Source organism: Peromyscus leucopus, chromosome 17 (genome assembly GCF_004664715.2).
Source record: "Peromyscus leucopus breed LL Stock chromosome 17, UCI_PerLeu_2.1, whole genome shotgun sequence".
NCBI classification, from domain to species: domain Eukaryota; kingdom Metazoa; phylum Chordata; class Mammalia; order Rodentia; family Cricetidae; genus Peromyscus; species Peromyscus leucopus.
Genome location: NC_051077.1, coordinates 30,760,634 through 30,774,116, shown reverse-complemented (window position 1 = coordinate 30,774,116; position 13,483 = coordinate 30,760,634). Strand labels below are relative to the sequence as shown.

Genomic DNA, 13,483 nt, shown 5'->3' with positions numbered 1-13,483 from the left:
AGGGTACACAGAAAGTTTTATTCTAATTCTAAAAATATGAACAAAATATAGAATCAAAACTTGTTTCTCTCTCTCTCTCTCTCTTTTTTTTTTTTTTTTTTTTTTTTTTTTTTTTTTTGGTTTTTTGAGACAGGGTTTCTCTGTGTAGCTTTGTGCCTTTCCTGGAACTTACTTTGGAGACCAGGCTGGCCTCAAACTCACAGAGATCCGCCTGCCTCCGGCTCCCGAGTGCTGGGATTAAAGGTGTGCGCCACCAACTACCTGGCAAAACTTGGTTCTCTTTAAATCTTTTATTTCTTTCTTCACTAGGCCATGCTAGTTCTTCATGCCTAAAGTACGACAAACTAGAACATTTTAAAGTTTCTTGCTAATCTTTATTCATGAAAATAAGCAACTCAGACATTAGCAGTAGCACATTCTCTCTGATGGTACACAGTTATTTACATTAAGACTTTGGCATTTAAAGTGATACAGTTTTTGATTGCTAACTAAGGTAAAGTTTCATCTTTAGCTGTACGTTAACCTTAACACTCTGGAGTTGCTGCGTCCATCTGGAGGTGAGAAGCAGACCTACCACAATTGCCTTTCAAAGCTGTGCAATCCCATTTTTGAGACTAGGGTTGAAGACAGCTGCATGACGGTATTTTACAAGCAAACCACCAAGTGCTAACTGGAATAGCTGTTAAGAGCAGGTTTTAATGGAGACTGAAAAAACTGGGGGAGAAAGAGGTGCAGCTATTCCTTAAGAAATAATTTTAATGGTTTGAAATCTTTTACAAAATCCTACTGGAAAAGGAGATAATAACATCTGACAGAGATGAAAACAGTTCTCGGTACACTCTGGCCACCAGCCACAGACCAGCACGCTTCCTAGCTCCAGATGGGAATCTTCAGAGTATGTGCAGCAAGGACAAGGCAGCCAACTGTAGGGCCGCACTAACCCTCACGTGTTATGATGTTGGTAAAGTTGAAGGATGCATGTATTCATGACACCTCCACTGCAAATGCCTCCTGATTCCTAACCTTACATCAGTGAATTCTAAGTCTGTAAGTCCTACCCATCTACTTATAGTCATCCTGTATATGCACCTATAACAACAACAACATTGCAAATCGTTTTAAAAGATGGATGCCCTTTACTTGGAGTTGAATCCCTGTTATCAGTAATACTTAAATTTCATTCAAATAGTAAAAATTAAGGCATAAATTAGCATTTAAAATCAAAGTATAGCTTTATCTATGAAACTTAGACCAAAGAAAATGTACTCATAGGTTAATGCCACTGTGAACATAAAAGGTTTTATACGTTTTTTTCCCTCAAAAGTCTGTTTTAAAAAGTGATTGACTCACTATTGGGCAAATGCCAAAATGCTGCATTTTGTTGTTACACAAACTTTAGAAGTGCAGTGCTAAAAAACTAGGACAAAAATAAACCCATTGTTTATACAGCTGAAGGTTATATAAAGCAGGTATAAAATCTTGTTCACTAGAACAAAGAAACAGATCTTCAGAGAATGTTACAGCCCCCAGAAAGCAGCAGAGAAACCCTCAGTCACGTTGTGTTCCCATCCACTGTGCATCTGTAGAGATGTGTGGTGTGTGTACATCTACTGATGTATGTGTGTATATGGGAATGCATACGTGGTGCATGTGCTCAGCAGTCTTTTTAGCCTCATTATTCCCAACCTTTGCTGCTTCATCTAAAACACAATCTATTCAACCAATACCAACAGTGTGACTTGGCATTTGGTAAAGTGCAGTCGGCCTTCCTGCTAATGAAGGTGAAGCAGGTGTGGTACACATGCTACACCATCAGACAGAGCTCACTGTGGTGGAGAAAATCCCTATTTTAAGACAAATGTGTCATTGAACTTATTTATATGTCCTAAAGGCACACTAATGAGACGAGTAATGAAAAAGTTATGAACATGAACTATCACACTTGGTTCCATAAAATAACAGCCTACTGGTTGACAGAAAACTACTCTAGTGTTCACAGTCAACTACACTGTACCTATGTGTCCTGTGCCACTAGTAATTCCTCAGGACAATTCCAAACAGGCCTTTCTTTCCATGTGAGACTGCTCAAAATGGGGCTTCAAGGACTCCGCCAAACCAAACCAAGACAACTCACTAATATTGAAGGCAGTAGCTTTAACCAATGTGTGATTAGTTTCTTTCCTGTTTATAACTGGTTTCTCTGAAGCATTTCTTCCTTATTCTGTCGAGGCCTTCTATTAATACAATAAACACACAGTGACTGCACACACATGAACAGTATCATTTCAAACACTGCCCTAACATACCCTGGGGTCTGCTTCTTGGCTCTTCAAGCTGGGAATATTGCTCACTGATCCAACAAATATTTGCTTTTGTTTCTGATGCAAATGATCTAGATACAAACCAGTCACAAGACAGTAGGCTGCTAAAGCCATCTCTTTCCTCAGAATCCTTGAGTATTTTACCTGACTGCATAAAAACACAAAACAGGAGCTTCTAAAGTGAACCCCTAATATTCAGTGTGAAATGGTTTGGAGTGGATAATCAAACTCTCACAGGAAAGTACCTTTGGTAAATCATGTGCCGGTACAAGCTGCTCACTCTCCTCATCAAACTGAAATCACCTTGTCCATGAAAACAAATCTCATAAGGAGTGTAACACTCACATGATCAAGTGATGGCTCACGGTACAGACATTCTAAAGCAACCTAAGCATGAGGCGCCTCTGTTCCCGCTTACAATAACCGAAGTCAATAGAGTAAGAACACAGAGGAGTGTCTTGGGTCAACATGGATTATCACCACCACTGTTTTGTCAGCATCACAAGTGAAGTTCTATAGAGAAAACATTCATGCATAACACCTTTCTCTATTAAATACACATATCGCTCCTATAAATATGCCACCATATGAAACACTGATTTTACATCAAAGTGTGTTTGGATAACAATTTTGCATTGAATAACAATAAATTATACTCATTGCTGTATAAATTGTTGAAAAAAAGTATTACAGATGTTTACAAAGAGTTACAGTAATACATAAAAATACATTGTTAAAAATAGGAAGAACAATGTATACCATAAAAAAGCGTTTACAACCAAGCAGTACGAACATTTGGGGGTTTTGGTCTTAGCAAAAAGCCACTGGATGTGTCCAACACTGATCGATCAGTCTTACAGCTGAGAGCACTGGTCGCACTGGATGTCCTGGAAGCTCCTCCTGAAGATACATAAAGATAAAACAATCTCAAGTATCTGAGCCAAGTACATAGGCCATCATTTGAGAAACTCCCTGTCCTAATTTTAAGTCCAGGCTGGTTTCCTTCTTCATCACAGATATGTCTAATACTCTAATAAAATGATTCTCAATAGATCTGAACTTTAGCATTCCTCGTGGAGCTTAAAAGCTACAACTTCTGTAAAGGAATGTGTCTGACTCTCTATATGTTGTATCCCCTGGCACTAAATTCCTACATCGCTAGGGTACACAGCTGGTTAAGTCTGTAACTGATCACATGTCAAACATTAAAAAGAATTACACAGTAATTCTGTAGTTTGTTTGTCTTAGTTATCTAGTGAGGAAAAAAAAAGACACATAAAATGGTTACAAGGTATTAGCAATTGTCTCTAACTGGCTAGAGAGAATGTCTCAGCCACATTCAAGTAGCCTATCTGTTAATTTATTCTTTAAAAACACACACTGAATTAAAAGACTCTCTTCCAGTGTCTAAGAAAATACTGCTATTTTCACTCATTTTATCTTTTGGTTTTATCTTTTATGCTACCATTATAATCTGCATATGAAGCCTTAAGTTAAGTGAAATATAACATGCTAGTGAAAAATAAAATGCATCCCAAAGTTAGCATTTTAAATCTCTATCGTAAGAACATAAATTATGTTTGTTATTTTAAAAAGAGATAAACGACTCAACAAACAAATAGGAAATAGCTTTTTATATTCTTACTCAGTGGGCTATAATGGCCAAGGGTGGATCTCACTCGTCTAATGGACGGTGAAGGGTTGAGATAACCCATATTTCGATGATAGTCCATCAGCTGCTCGGAGCGTTTCATGCCAACTGTTGGCTTCACAGCTTCAAGCCGTTTCAATAAAGCCTTCATAAAAATATGAAAGTTAACACGACATAAATACCAATAATTTCTAAAAAGTCAGATACCCTACAACTTGAAATTCACTAAGGAAAAACAGTGTGAAGTCAGCACATGCATGCCAGAAATGTCCTTACCTGCGTTGAAGAAGAACGTACCCCCACCCTAGACATTTGTCCTTATACCCACAGATAAGTGTAATCTCTCCTCATCGAGGAAACTTCTCTTTATAACAGAAAAGACATTACAGAAAACCACAACCAATCATAATGCAGAGTTGTGGAGCCCAGTGTTAATGCATACAGTTACAGAACAAAGCTCAGGGAACATTGCCAACGAGGGGTTGGAAAGACAGAGTCAGAAGATCAGGGAGTTACACACATCAAGTCTCACTACCATGAGCTGAACAAGAACAACAATCAATACATCCCAGGGAAAAGCCCTTGAGGCCTCACCCTACACAAAAACTGCAGGCAACTAAACAATGCTAAGAGTGGGAGAAATAGTCATACTCAGGGAAGAGCACACCAACTGGTTAATTAATACCAAGTGGTCAGCCCGATAACATACCATACATACGAGGAACATTACACAGACTGCGTAGGCTGGATTTAGAAATACATATATATACTTGTGTGTGTGTGTGTGTGTGTGTGTGTGTGTGTGTGTGTGTGTAAAACAGTAAAGAAACAAGGGGTCATAATTTGAAAAAGAGTGAGGAGGGCTCACTTGCTTTATATGGATGGGTTTGAAGGTCAGAAAGGGAAGGGGAAATGATGTGATTACAATCTCAAGAAATAAACAAATTAAAAATCAGAAATACACTTTCAGAAAACCTCAAGAGGTTTTCCCTAACACATACACTAACCACACCACTCTGATTAAACAGCATCTATAGCTTGAATGTCAGGTGTTTCCCGAAGAGGCTTGGTCCTAGCTGGTGGTGCTCTTGAACAGCGCTGGGCTCCGCTGTCTCCTCAACCTCATCTGACCTCATCCACTGATGAGCTAACATTGAGAGGACTACTAGAGAGCAGTGGGAACTGAAGACTGGGCCTACATGAGCAAGCGGGCTGCTAGGTGCACGCTCTAAGAAAGCGCTATCTTGTCCCCAGCCTCCTCTTCTGTCTCTCTCCACTTCCTGTCACAAGATAAGCGACTTCCCTCCACCATGCCCTTCTACCATTATGTCTCCACCTTGCTACAAGCCAAAAGCAATGGCGCGATCACCCACGAACTGAATCCTTGAGCCAAAGTAACCCTTTCCTCTCCTAACTGTTAATCTCAGATACTCTCACAGCAGCCAAAGGTGGCTCGTGTACACCCTTGACAGACATGCCAGCTTACTTACAGTCTTTAGAAAGGGATTGCAAGTTGACATACAATAAATTGATTTCCTCGTATTGTCATAAATAGGAGACAGAATGCTAACAGTCCCAAGTAGAACCTTCGAGGTCACCAATTATCAAAGTTATGACAGGTTCTACCTATATACTGTAGAGAGCAGAAGTGTTGACTGCAGCCACGCTTCACACAGAACACCGAGGAAAGGCTATGTGAGCACTGATCTCAAGCCCCACACACTCCATTTCTACCGCCCAATTGTTTTCTCTACCTTTTCCTTTACGTAGTAAGATTCTGAGTAAAGTCTACCATGGAAGAGAAGTGTTCTAGCTGTTAAGAAGTCAAACAACAGTTAGTTACTACAGAACACAAAGCCTTTTGAGGATACACAAATCAACAGGTCAAGGCAGCACAGTTGCCATTAAGACGGCATTTTCTTAATATGATTAAGGCTAATATGAAAATTCCTAATTGTATTTTTAAAGTATTCCTTTATTTTATATGTAGATGTGTGTGCCTGGAGTATATGTGTATGCCATGTATTTACTGGTGCCCAACGAGGCCAGAAGATGGTGTTGGATCCCCTGGAACTGAAGTGGCAGGCAGTGGTGAGCCCCCATGTGGGTGCTGGGAACAGAACCTGGGTCCTCTGCAGGGGCACGAAGTGCTCTTAACAAGCCATCCTCCGGCCCCACTCATTCCTTCTTAACTCAAAACAAAAGCTTTGGATGTTCAGAGATCTTTGAGAAAGGAACATGAAAGAAGAAGCCTTGGGGATTGATCCATGGTTCTGTTTTACTATTTTCTTTAAACACGACCTTCGGGGTTGGGGATTTAGCTCAGTGGTAGAGCGCTTGCCTAGCAAGCCCAAGGCCCTGGGTTCAGTCCTCAGCTCTGGAAACAAAACAAACAAACAAACAAACAAAACCACGGCCTTCTTTGGTGCAAGCTGATTTTTATCTGAAGAGTATACCCATATGCACTAAGACTCACAACCAGCCTCCCGAGTATAAAGGACAAGTTCCCTTCACACAATCATTTTCTCTTCTTGTGCAGAACATACATTTACCAAAGCACAGAACTCATTCTGTAGCCTCTTAGAGCTTCACTGTTGTGAACCATCAGTAACACCCATCTCCAAACCCTTTCTCAGCTTAGTGTTCTGCTCCCATCAGTCTCCCCTCTCGCCTCCGATTGAGGCTTCTATCGCCAGCATTGTCAGCATCTCTGAGCCATCTTCATCTGCCTTCTTCAGAAAAGGTAAGGCACTGAGCAAACTACTCAGGGGAAGCAGTGTCGACAGAAGAGGCACCTTAGAGTAGTGGGGGAAGCCGAGCGTGGTGACAGAGAGCTGAGGGAAACCACAGGAGGCGGACAGAACTAGTGCTCCCCAGCTGCCAGCCAGGGAGACAGGCCCGTCCTTTCCCCTCAAGAGCTGGAGAAGCAGTCCCTCCCCAGTGAAGTCTCACCAGCTAGAACTAGTTCTTGAGCTCAGTTAGGCTCTGACTGTTCCCTCTGAACGTGGTTTCTAAACTTTTTCTAAAATAACAAACCATCTTTGTTTGTAGATGGAGGAGCTGTACAATAGAGCCGCCGACTTTCCTAAAATGACAATCTTGCACAACAAATTCCCAGGTATTAGATTTTCAGTGCATTTTACTGGGCAGATATATTTGTTGACTTTTCTGATTATCCTAATAACTACTCATTAAACTGTATACCACAGAAATCTTGACATTTTCAGTTCATCTGCTAAAATTGCGTGTGTGTGTGTGTGTGTGTGTGTGTGTGTGTGTGTGTGTGTTTCTTTTTTCCTAGTATGAGGACAATGTTGGTCAGGGGCTGAGCCTGGGTCCTCTGGAGCAGGGCCAAGTGTTTCTGACCTCTAAGGTTAGCATGCAAAAGAACCTGAAGCCAGGACAGCTGGAGATGCATTAGACCATGCACCAAAAAATAGAAATGTTTATAAAACTCCCAGTTTCATGAATCTATTTATCTAGTTGGGTGCATACCTTTCTTCTTTAAATCTTAAGACAACTTCAGTGCTTATTTATCAGAGGTAAAACACTATAAAAATAATGATGAATATTAACATTTAAAATAATTTTTCAGTAAGGTTAAAAAAAACCCTACAAAACCACAACTCATGCTGTACTCTGATGGATAGGTCACTTACGCAGAAACTTAGGGAAATAAGAACATTCCAAGCAGCTTTCCAAACCACAGGGAACTTTAAAGATGATAGCAGAGCACTGTAACAAGTGTGAAAGGGTGGGGGAGGGGAAGCAGCAGGGAGATGGTTGCTGGGTACCAAATACCCTAAGTAGGAGGGACCCGTTTTAGCACTCTCTATCACTGTGGGAGAACTATCAGTTATACAAGCTGAGTGCTTTAAAAGAACCAGAAGAAGAGAGTTTGGAGGACCAGAAGACAGAGAAACATCTTTAAAGAGACAGAAGCTCTGCTTATCCTAATTTAATCATTACGTACTCTCTATATAATCACATGCTAACAATTACTTGCTAATATGAGACTGGGGCTTACACTGTCGTGTAGGCACTGACTGCTTTTTAGCCAGATTATTTGGTAGGCATGTTAGGATCAGGAAAAAAATGAGATAACATATAGTACCCATAATAGTACTCATACACTGCTTGAAATCTCATGCAGTAAGGGTTTTGTTAGCATTAACACTGCTTTGTATTGTTTTCCAATTGTCTGACATACGACATGTCATCTTCAGGCTAGGTTATGAATTAGATGACAATCAGCAGTATTTTACCTTTTTCTACTGCTTATAGAAAATGAAAGACATTACTACTGTTTAATAGATCATAATGACAGGAATGATTCTTTAAATTCCAAATTATAGTTTATAAAACCATAGAAATGCCATTCAAATCAGACTCCAAGAATGAATTTTAAAATAATTTCTCCAAAACTTTTTTGGAGTAAAGTTGTATTTTTAAAATTATGTCTATTTAAGGCAAAGAACGTTGTTTTCTTATACATTATAAAATGAACACAGTTATGCTAGTCAATGTATCATCTCAGTTACCATTTGTGTATGTTGTGTGTGAAAATTATAGTCTACTCCACTGTCTACCAGGTTTCAGGTATGCAAGCTAAGAAAGTTCTAGATACCTAATATACAGTAGTGATGACAGGTGATACTTCTGCTTGATGTCTGTCTATATATTTCCTTTAAATACTTTCCAGGAAGTATTCTTGGAAAAGTTAATGCTGCCTCCTTTTGATACAAACAATGAATGAATATTAACTATCCCTGCAGATGGAGAGGAGAATAGTTTATTGTTTTGAAAGTGGTGAAGCAAGGACTCTGAAAGGTCAATAAAAAGTAGCAAGTGTCCAAAAGCCAGGGAAACGGAGACAAGGCCTCTCTCATTTTCCCCAGCTGGAGTCCTGTGGGTTACAGTCAGCTTCTGTCTGCTATGGAAGGGTAATTAAGCACAGGAAGAGGAGAACAGCAGTAAGTGAATTATAAGTTATTCCAGAGTTTAGTGCAAGGTTCCGGTCAACCAGCAGATGCATAGTTTTCACTGGATGTTCTTAAGATCTGAAACTTCTAAGTTTATGATACATTACTGTAGCTTTAAAAATAATATATGGATAGGGGAACTTGGAAATAGAAAAATTATGTCTACTTTATTATCTACTTATCTGTACTTTTCAGATAAAACCCTTACACATTCTCTCCTTCCTCTCTCTCTCTCTCTCTCTCTCTCTCTCTCTCTCTCTCTCTCTCTCCTCTCTCTCCCTCCCTCCTCTTAAAAAGCAAAATAAAAAAACCCAGTAAATTAATTTCACTTAAGTTGTAGACTCTTTTCATGAATATTTGTGGGGACCTTATTTTATCCCTAATACTGTTTCAAGTATGCTTCTGCCTTTTTCCCCTGACATACAATTGGAAAAATGAACTAATCTCACTAGACATTACAGCTAAACAGTATGTAAGTAAGTATCCTTACTCAGCTAACTCTTCTGCTAAGACTATTTTTGTTTCTCTGAGGAAAAAGGATACAGATCATGTTCAAATGATATCTACCCATCCATCCACCATTTAACAAGAACATTTCAAAATTCATGACTTGTAAACTTGGTCACTGTTCTGGAAATAGTCTTGGTGTTAGAGTCCTATGAAGCAAGTACCCCCTCTGCTGAACAAAACTGTACCTTACCAGTCACATGTGCATCCTCTCTCCTCTTTCTATCCCTCCTCCTTTCTTTCTTTTCTCTTCTTTTCTTTCTTTTTTTGTTTTTTCGAGACAGGGTTTCTCTATGTAGCTTTGCGCCTTTCCTGGAACTCACTTGGTAGCCCAGACTGGCCTTGAACTCATAGAGATCCGCCTGCCCCTGCCTCCCGAGTGCTGGGATTAAAGGCGTGCGCCACCACTGCCCGGCAAAGATTTATTTATTTATTTATGTATGTATGTATGTATGTATGTATGTATGTATGTATGTATACAGAAGAGGGTGCCAGATCTCATTGCAGATGGTTGTGAGCCACCATGTGGGTGCTGGGAATTGAACTCAGGACCTCTGGACCTCTGGAAGAGCAGTCAGTGATCTTAACCTCTGAGTCATCTCTCTAGCCCCCCTCCTCCTTTCTTTACGGTTGCTGGGGACAGGACATGTAACAACAGTTGAGTATCATCTATACTCCCTTGATATTTATCTGGATATAATAGTTAATGAAAGGAATGCTAATATCTGCCCAGTGAAAGAGATACTAAGGATCTTGAAATTTAATAGGCCATATTAATCATTTGCTTTTCATTCTAGGACTCCATGTTATAGTCTTTACACCTTCTCTGCACAGTACTTTACACTCTTGATTTAAGACCACACAGCTTCTGAAGTGTCAACAAGTTAATATAAATATTGGAACATAAATGTTTTAGTAATCATGCCTATTAACCACCTGATTTTTCTTTATTATCAGTGACAGGATAAACCAGGAGATAGAAATAAAATAGTCTATAAATCAATGGACTTTGTTTGTGCTTATACCAGCCAAAGAAATAACTATTGATGCATGTGTGTGGTGTGTGTGTGTGTGTGTGTGTGTGTGTGTGTTCCCATTACAGCCATCTAGCAGACAGACTAAAATGTGTATTGGCTCAGACTGAAGAAAAATGAAAGCCAACATGGCTCTATTACAGAAGAACTTGGGAACAGGTGAGATGGCATTTGCCACAAAGCCTGATGACCTGAGCTGGATCCCTGGAACCTACATGGTAGAAGGAAAGAACTGACTCGTTATCCCCTGCCCTCACATCCACAGGTGTGTGTGTGTGTGTGTGTGTGTGTGTATGTGTGTGTGTGTGTGTGTGTACAGAAAAATAAGGGTTTGGTTATAAAATAAACACGAAAACAAATAACAGCAGTAACCAGTTAGGAAACATGAAAAGTATATATAATAGCACAAAAATATAAGTGTGAAGAAAAGTACAAAATCTCACTACTGTGGGTTACAAGAAGGCTCAAATAAAGGGAAAGGCTGCATTTCTGACAGCAAGGTACTATTTTAAGAGTGCTAAGCCGGGTGGTGGTGGTGCACACCTTTAATCCCAGCACTTGGGAGGCACAGCCAGGCAGATCTCTGTGAGTTCCAGGCCACCCTAGTCTACAGAGTGAGATCCCAGACAGGCACCAAAACTACACAGAGAAACCCTGTCTCGAAAAAAACAAAACAACAACAACAAAAAACAGAACAAAAAACCCAAAAACCAAAACCAATCAAACAAACAAACAAACAAAAAAGAGTAGTGAACTGGGGACAGAGCTCAGTCAGGAGCATTGCACTTTCCTAGATGTACAAGTTCAATCCTCAGTATTGCAAAACAAAACCTAGTCAATATAAAACATTCTCTGATTAAAATGCAAATCAACAAACACAAAGTATTGTATTAAGAAAAATGTTTCATTATTAGGAATAAATGAAAAACAAGTGTAAAAAGTTTAAGAGGGTATGAAATTAGTTTTAAGAATGAAGAGTTCAATCGGGAAGATTTGCTTTCTTCACAGTAACAACAAATTATGTAAGTTTTTCTGTTTAGTTTTAAGTTACTTGTTTTCAGTCTGTATCAATTAATCTTTCATTTCAGAGCAGCACTGTTCAAAGCTATTTGCCATATGTGGCTATACATCCTTGAGTGTAGCTGATCCTGAGATATATGTACTTTATGATAAAATACACAAGCTTCAAAGATATATATCTATATATATATAAAGTGCCAGGTGATGGTGGTGCACACCTTTAATCCCAGCACTTGGGAGGCAGAAGCAGGTGGATCTTCGTGAGTTCGAGGCCAGCCTGGTCTATAGAGCGAGATCCAGGATAGGTGCACAGCTACACAGAGAAACCCTGTCTCAAAAAACCAAAAAAAAAAAAAAACCCAAAAAAACAAACAAAACAAAACAAACAAACAAACAAAAAACTCATCACTAATGCTGATTATGTGCTGAGATGGCAGGATTTTGTGGGCTGGGGATGGAGCTCTGACAGTTCAGTGGCAGCATTTGCAAGCCCTGCATTTGACCTCCAGAACCAATGAATGAACAAACAAAATCAAATAAAAGAAGAAGGGGCTGGAGATATGGCTCAGAGGTTAAGAGCACTGCTTGTTCTTCCAAAGGTCCTGAGTTCAATTTCCAGCAACCACATGGTGACTCACAACCATCTGTAATGGGATCTGGTGCCCTCTTCTGGCCTGCAAGGATATGTGCAGACAGAACACTGTATACATAATAAATAAATCTTTTAAAAAAATATAAAACAAAAGAAATGGCAATATCATATATAGTCAGTTAAACAAAACATTTTTTAAAAGAATTTACAATTGTTTTGATGTGTAGCAAGTTATTATCAACTGGTGAAAAATATTTGTTTACATATATAAGTAAATTATAATGTTTATGAAGCAAATAAGGATAAAATATTGGCAGTTCCCATTGCTATTAAAGTTTCGTTCCTGGAAGAATAATGAAAGCTGTAAATGGAAGCTGCTGACAGTCTTCATCTATGTATATTCATATGAATATGATGCATATTCAGACACTAATGGAATGAGATTGTTCCAGCTTTTAAGTCCAGGATCTTTAAAAAGCTAAACAAGGCAGAGGTACACACCTGCATTGCCTGCACACACAGAAGCACACACCTGCATTGCCTGTACACACAGAAGCACACACCTGCATTGCCTGCACACACAGCAGTACACACCTGCATTGCCTACACACACAGCAGTACACACCTGCATTGCCTGCACACACAGCAGTACACACCTGCATTGCCTGCACACACAGCAGTACACACCTGCATTGCCTGTACACACACAGAAGCACACACCTGCATTGCCTGCACACACAGCAGAAGTACACATCTGCATTGCCTGCACACACAGAAGCACACACCTGCATTGCCTGTACACACAGAAGCACACACCTGCATTGCCTGCACACACACAGAAGTACACACCTGCACTGATTGCCTGGACACACAGAAGTACACACCTGCATTGCCTGCACACACAGCAGAAGCACACACCTGCACTGATTGCCTGGACTGGGAAGGAGGCATCCAGAGGATGGGGAGTTTAAGGCCAGCTTGGGTTATACATTGAGACCTTATCTCAAAATGAAAACAAAACAAGAAACCAAACACAGAATTACTAGTACATGGTCCAGCAATTCCATAAACACTTAAAGAAATGAGAGCAGAGACTTGAATAGACAGTTTCATGTCAGTGCTTGCTATGTAATCACCCACAACAGCCAATACAGAAACTATACTTACATCAGCAAAGGGAATAATCAGAATGCTACATACCTACAATGGACTATTATTCAGTTTTAAAAGCTGCTCTTGCAGAGGACCTGGGTTTGCTCCCTGGCACCCTCACACCGGCTCACAATCATCTAACTCTAGTTTCAGGATCCAATGCTCTCTTCTAATTTCCATGGGCACCAGGCATGCACGAGATGCACATACACACATACATACAG

General features: G+C 39.9%; 1 protein-coding gene across 5 annotated transcripts in view; it reads right to left on the bottom strand.

Moving 5' to 3' along the window:
* Positions 1 to 352: 352 nt before the first annotated feature.
* The window catches only part of Cfap97 (cilia and flagella associated protein 97), a 42,748-nt gene continuing 29,617 nt past the window's right edge, over positions 353 to 13,483 (bottom strand). For all 5 annotated transcript variants that reach the window (XM_028881175.2, XM_028881171.2, XM_037211725.1 and 2 more), the window contains 2 exons: positions 3,967 to 4,117; positions 353 to 3,221 (listed from right to left, as the gene is read on the bottom strand). In XM_028881175.2, the coding sequence (XP_028737008.1) occupies positions 3,094 to 3,221; positions 3,967 to 4,117 (279 nt within the window). In that variant the 3' untranslated portion in view covers positions 353 to 3,093. The remainder of the gene's footprint in view (positions 3,222 to 3,966; positions 4,118 to 13,483) is intronic.